This window comes from Melanerpes formicivorus, unplaced genomic scaffold, assembly GCF_026170545.1.
Source record: "Melanerpes formicivorus ecotype bairdi unplaced genomic scaffold, bMelFor1.0.p_v2 SCAF_3010, whole genome shotgun sequence".
In the NCBI taxonomy this organism is placed as follows: domain Eukaryota; kingdom Metazoa; phylum Chordata; class Aves; order Piciformes; family Picidae; genus Melanerpes; species Melanerpes formicivorus.
This window is the reverse complement of record NW_027145361.1, coordinates 10292-17547: the sequence shown is the minus strand read 5'-3', so window position 1 is coordinate 17547 and position 7256 is coordinate 10292. Positions and strand designations below refer to the sequence as shown.

At 39.5% G+C, this 7256-nt stretch overlaps 1 protein-coding gene across 1 annotated transcript; it reads right to left on the bottom strand.

Annotated features, from left to right (window-relative positions):
• Nucleotides 1-2914: 2914 nt before the first annotated feature.
• Nucleotides 2915-6003, bottom strand: LOC137440436 (formin-2-like; the record flags this gene model as incomplete). The annotated part of the gene is made up of 3 exons (XM_068136693.1): nt 2915-3212; nt 4222-5216; nt 5887-6003. Coding segments are annotated over 3 exons (1290 nt in total), but the record flags the coding sequence as incomplete, so codon positions are not given.
• Between the last annotated feature and the right edge of the window lie 1253 nt (nt 6004-7256).

Here is a 7256-nt window from a genome sequence, read left to right as displayed (position 1 = left end):
TCTTATTGAGTGAGCATGCACATATTTACAGTGCCTGAGAATTTGACATGTACCTATTAACGCAGTAAAATAAATCACAGCTTTTACTATAGCACCAAATAAGAGAATAAAATTATCTGCATTGACAAATAAATAACAATACTTCACCTTTTTCCTCTTTATTTGATGTTCTGGAATAGATTTTAATGTGACCTTCACTCAGCTTCATTCAGATGTAATATTGCTTTTTTAAAATTATTATTGATTTGTATTTTATTATAAAGTTACTTGTGCGTGACCATGACAAAGAAAAAACAATTTGAAACAATACTTGGATAGGGTGCAACAACAATATAGGTATTTTCACTACTTAAAAGGGATAGCCATTTAGAAATCATTGTCATGTATATTTATATATGCAGAAGCAAATATAGGCATGTAGTCCATACCATATATCATAAATAATGCTGTGTCCAGTGCAGCAGTGAACTCCAAAATATTTACTCTTTCACACACTAAAACATCCTGAAACTATCCAATCTTTCTTCAGATTAGCTAAATTTTCTCCTCCCCCCACCCTGTGGCCTCGGGTGTTTTTATTTCAGTTTACAATAAAAATATTGTTTTACTAAAGTCAAATGTTTACATAGAATACCAAATATTTTATGCATTTGAAAGTTATTCGGGCATTTTTTACTGACTACTGTTTCCATAGTAGCTACTATTTTACATCCAATCCATCTAAGCAATGCATTTGCTCAGCATGCATGAACACCAACGTAAGGAGGCAAACCAAACGTCAGACTAGAGCATTTCTGGAAAAAAGCAGAGTTGGCATTGTGGGTCCTGGTTCTGCTCTGTACAGTGCTTCTCTGTAACTCAGCAGGTGACAGAGCAGATCTGCTCTGCATAACATATTCCTATAAAAATCACTGCAGAAACACCATTTGTAAGATCTTTACAGCACCTGTAACTATCACAGAAACCATGTAAGTCAGTAACCACTTAAATAGGACTTGGTGCTTCCTATAAAATGTGGAATTACTGCCATGCATTCCCTAAATAATTGTTTATTCTGCTAAACATTGATCAACTTCATTATCCAAGTGTTTACTCTGGTATGAATGGGGAGAATTTTAAAAAATTAAGGCCTGCATTCCAAAGTGCTGAGAGTGTGTACATAGAATATATTCATGAAGATGTTATACTTCAGTTGTTTCATGTCAGTACTATGAAAATCCAAAGTGGATTTGAAGACCTGAACACTTAACTTTGACATCTTCAACAAATAGCTTTAATTGTACTTCAAATGAAAGCCTGTGGTTATCCATGTAGTTGATATATTTTCCCCAGTTCAACAAATCATACATCTTCATTAGACAATTTCTCTCTTTTGGAGAGTCATGCATTTGTTAAATCACCAGAGGAAGAGAAACATGCAGTGGATTCTCTTCTGTCACTTCAGGTAGCCCACAGGAATGCTCGTTCTAGGTAATGGCACTTACTTAAATTACCTTAAAGTTCCTTGTGTGGAGCTTTTTGTCATAAACAACTTATTCTTTCAAAGGAGTAAAGACCAATTGGTCATTTTCATTTAGTTTTCTCTACATTTTATTTATTCACAATGTGTCTAAATTTTTAATTGCAAGAAAAAGAAATACTCCTGGTATGAAAATCCACATCTAATGTTTATTCATCATCATTATCTCTAACCATTGTTTATATAAAACAGTCATAATTTTTACTGTTTAGAGATCTGTATCACCAAACTCCATGAAATGTGAATAGTCTGACAGTGCATAGGCACAGTATCACTTTTTCTTTTTACTTAAAGAGCTATCATACTAATTTAGTTAAGCATAAACATTTAAAAGGGCTTTTCCTAGGAGGGAAGAGCAACAGAAGTCTAGAACTTCACAGATTTATTGCAGGACAGCAAGGTAGCTGCAGCACTGTTACCTTTCCTCCCATCCCAATTAGTACAACACACTGGTACATGATGAATAGCCACATGAGCATGACTGCACTGTCCTTTCCATCCATCCAGATAAAGGTTTTATCCAACATCTTGGGATAATCTTCTAACTTAACTATGAGTTCCTCTGCCTATAGCAAGTTGCTAGCACTGTAATGAGTGGCTGCATGTTTATATTGCTGCCCACTATGTGTGTGTGGGGCAAGATCACTACTAGGTGAAAAGGCCATATTCAAACATAAGGTCTGCTGCATGAAGATTTTGAAGAATACTGCCATATAACCAGTGTGGTAAAAAACCCTGTATGATAAAGATGATGGAAACAAAACAAAACAAACCAGTCTTGAACTGAGTACAGGAATGTAAGGATGAGATAAAACAAGAATTGTAACTGCTCTTTATGATTCTTCTCTGAAAGATTAATTGTAAAATAATTGTTATACCACAACAATTTTATTTTCATGCTGATACCAAGAAGATTACAGATCTCTAGTCACATCAACATTTAGATTCAATTCACTTACCACAGGATTTAAGCTTTCACATTTAAAATATGCTTCCTATTTTTATTTTACGGTATACCATTCTATTTCAAGAAACCAATTTGGCTAATGTTGGATTTTTTCCAGCTGTGCCTGTCATTTACAGTATGGATAAACTTCATATTCATTATACACAGAGACACAAACTTAGAACTGTTACAACTGATTTAACATTAAGACTTAGAATCTTAAACAAAATTTTTCTCTAAAGTCATGGTAATTCATATGCAACTCATTTAATGTTAAATTTAGGCAGAATAATTTATATACTACTCATTGCATGTGTGCAGAAAATTTCAAAGCATCATATATGCACCTAATTATTTTAGTTTTATATTTGTTAATTTTGAATTGGATAAAGAAAAAAAAAGTTAAAATACAATGCTGAAAAGTAATTTATATAAAAAAAATTCATCAGTTTTTAACACATATAGCTTTAAAACCCATCCTACATTCTCTCCTTTTACTGTAACAATTTCACATCAGGCAAAATTCATCTCAGCTGCATGCAAAAATACATCTTTATATAAAAGCCAGCCTAGAAAAGATCTGAAATTAAATAAGTACTCACTTGTTTGCTCTTTGTTTTTGTAATGGTGTCCGAAATGGGTTTCTTCCTCTCTTTAACAGCTGTTTTAGAAAACAGTTCTTCAAACTCATGATAATCTATGGTAGGCTCTTCAATTTTTTCCCACACAAGTGAAGCACTAGAATCTCTAAAGTTAAGCAAAAGACCTATGTAGGGCAATGTCAAACTAAATAAAGTCATAAATGGAGGAATGAAGAAATAAAATAGCAGCAATTTAAAAGGTATTGCCTGGCTTCTACTAGCAGCATTTTGATAAGACATACTATAGATTCTCCCCCATACTTCTTTTTTTATACATGATAATGGTCAAGCTCACTTATATCACCCACTTTACATACACAGGAATAGAAATAAGCTATAAAACGTATAGACACAGACACAAAGAGAAGTAGAAATAGTCAGTTGTCTGCAGACCACCTGTGTAACAGTAGCGAGAACCTGAAAGAAGAAATTCATCAGTACTCAGAGGCATAAAGAAAAGATTAACAAAGAAACTTCTTGTCACAACCAAGAATGGCATTTTACAATCAAAAAAGCTTCAACTACCAAAACCAAGTACGTCAAAGTGATAGTAAAGTAAGGGCTACCAGAATACATTTATGCTGCCAGGCAAACCAATTGCAGTTTGAATCTGCCAACTGAATGTATAAGGGGGTGAGTGGTTAAAATAAAAAATAACTAGATCTTTAGGACACTGGAGAAGGAAACTGGAGGATAAAATGCATTCAGCATACATTCGTCTACAAGGAATATGCTACCAAAACTTGCAAGCTGCTATGAAGACAGCTAAGGGGAAAGCTAAGGGGAAGCACAAAAATAACATACTAAAAATAACCTCACAGAATGCTTTGTGGCACACAGTCACCCCCAGATCTCTGATCAGCACACAGTATGTAACCCCAAAGGACAGATGAAAACACTACCCTTGGAAAGCTTTCACATGTAAATAACATTACTCAGAGTTTGTGTGCTTTAAGGAAAACAGGTATCCCATTTATATACCCAACTGCAAATCAAATTGCTTGTATTGAGGCTCTATCAGAGACCTGCCTAGCAGTAAAAGACTAATAACACACAATGCTATCAGGGCAGCCATAAAGTGAAAAAACCACTCTCTTTACAACTCTATCACTTACCTTTTACTGTGAAGCTGAATTCTTGTCCAGTAAAGAGGCTTCATTGGCCGAGAAGGTTCTATCACATGTTTCCTGCTCCCTTTCTCCTGATTCATCCCCATTGCAAATAAACCAGCTGGTAATGGAGGAGGAAGAAACCCACATCCCTGTGGGACTGTTGGGTATGTGCTTCCTTGGGCTGGTGCTGGAAGAGGTGGTGGGGCTGGAGGTGGAATTCCCTGCCCTGGCAAAGGAGGTGGTGGAGGAGGCACACCTGCACCAGGCAGAGGTGGCGGTGGAGGAGGGACACCTGCACCAGGCAGAGGAGGTGGAGGTGGCGGAGGAGGAGGGACACCTGCACCAGGCAGAGGAGGTGGAGGTGGCGGAGGAGGAGGGACACCTGCACCAGGCAGAGGAGGTGGAGGTGGCGGAGGAGGAGGGACACCTGCACCAGGCAGAGGAGGTGGAGGTGGCGGAGGAGGAGGGACACCTGCACCAGGCAGAGGAGGTGGAGGTGGCGGAGGAGGAGGGACACCTGCACCAGGCAGAGGAGGTGGAGGTGGCGGAGGAGGAGGGACACCTGCACCAGGCAGAGGAGGTGGAGGTGGCGGAGGAGGAGGGACACCTGCACCAGGCAGAGGAGGTGGAGGTGGCGGAGGAGGAGGGACACCTGCACCAGGCAGAGGTGGAGGTGGCGGAGGGACACCTGCACCAGGCAGAGGAGGTGGAGGTGGTGGAGGAGGAGGGACACCTGCACCAGGCAGAGGAGGTGGAGGTGGTGGAGGAGGGACACCTGCACCAGGCAGAGGAGGTGGAGGTGGTGGAGGAGGGACACCTGCACCAGGCAGAGGAGGTGGAGGTGGCGGAGGGATGCCCCAACTGTGCAGAGGAGGTGGGACTCCTGCTACAGGCAAGGGTGGTGGTAGAGGTGTTTGTGAGACTCCAGCACATGGGAGAAGAGGGTGAGGAGGCAGAATTGATGTCTCCTCACTTGGCAATGGTGGAGGCGGAGGAGGGGGGTGGTGGTGGAATTAGGAAAGAGTGGTCCAGCTGTGGTACTGCTGGACCAGAAGAGGGAGGGAGTCCTGAGCAGGGGAGGGGTGGTGGGGGTGGCACTCCTGCCATGGACATGGGAGTGGCAAGGGAAGGACCATGAGCTCCAGGCAGGGATGCTGGCAGTGATGAGGGAATGCTACATGTGCGTTCTGGGGCTAAAGAAGGGGGATGTTCAATACAAGTCACATCTACAGTACTTGAAGAAGCTGTCATTTTAGTCTCTCCTTCAAATGCAAGGAATGAATTAACTTTGGGTCCTGGAAGAGGTGACTGTTGCATACTCTGTATTGATTGGCTTTGATTCAGGGGCACTGAGATTAGTTTCGGTGACAGAACTAAAGAGATTTCAGAACAAAATGTGGGATGTAGTTCTAGAGCTGGCAATTTCTGAGTTGGCCCTTCACTTTTGCCACTTTCTAAGTGTGGTAGAGCTGGTGGCTGTGGCAGTGCATTGGCTGAAGGCATTATATGTGTTAAATAATCCTCCATTGGTGACGTTTGTACAGATCTTGCTTGTGACACAGTCTTGTGTGTGGTCTCCTCTTCTTTTGTATGAAGAGTCATGCTGCTGAGGTCCCTGCAGACTGCATGTGTGTGCTGATTTTCCTGCTCCTTCACAGCAGTTTGTACTTCTGCAGCAGGGAACTGTTTCTCTAGTTCTGCAATTTTGCTTCTCAGATCCTCTATGGTTTGCTCAAGTTGCTGGATGACACTGGCACGCTCCTCAGATTTCACTTCAAAATCATCCTTTGAAAGAAAATAAGTACAAAATAGATAACATTCATCACCATGTAAAAAGTAGATTTATATCAAGAATATTTGTACTCCAGAAGTTCAGACATATCCAGTTATTTTAAGTACTTGTAAATAAATATTCTTGGCTAGCTGCATCTTACAGTGAAAGAAGATAGTTTAGGAAAACTGCTTACTTAAACATGAAACTACCTTCATCAATATAAGCATGTTTTAGACTGTGATTATGTTTGTGAAAATACAAGAATCATCAGCAACCCTCCCCTTCCCCCACATAGCTTCACCAAGAAAACAACCAACAACTGATCACTGGTACTGCAAGTGTTTGTGTGCACAGGCATATGCAGACATGGCAGTGAGAAGGACATAGCATTAGTTTAAGTCTGTTAACTGGATATATGTTAACCATTTCTTCAAAGGGATGCAATCTATGTAAGACTCAACATACCACTGATCTTAGGATTGTAATATACAGTCTAGTGATACAATACAGATTAGGAATGCAGAACACAACAAATGTTCACTTTTTGAAAACAGCTAATCTCAGAACAGAGTAATCATGCTTTTCTCCAGACAGTATGCTTGGGAGGGAAAAGACGACAAAACTGAAAGAGAACGTTCTTCCTACCCCAAATATGAAACTCCTCTGACAAGTGACAAACTGTTAACAAGTAACATTAAAAAAAGCTTCCTGTCTGGAATGGTTGTTCTGTATTTGACAATTTCTACATTTTCAAAAAATCTTTCATGGAAACATGTGACCCTGCCTTATGTAGTCTGAGTAGAGAAACCATTAGCTTTAAATGACATAGTAATTCTTATGTTTTTAAATAAACACCAGTAACAAACTGTACTTAAAGAAATTCCAAAAGACATATCCTAGCCTGAAAATAGCCATTTGTGCTTATTCAGGGAAGTTGAACAGGAGGTAGAACAGAAATGGCTTTTCAACACAAAACCTTTTAAGAAAGTTTCATAACTTACTATTTTCTAGCTAGACACGTTTACTATTTAGTACTTTTTGTTGTTTTTAATTCAGTTTATTAGTCATCACTCCCAGCATTTAATTTAATTAAGTTTGCCATGCAACCAATTTTCCAAATGGTTTCAGCAAAACAGGTTTTTTGTGCCTTTTTGTTCCCTTTTATAACATTGCAAGCTTCATGGATGAGACTATAACTTAATTATAGGAAATCTTTCAAATATTGAGATTTTACAGAGATACAATACCTGATGTACTAATTTCC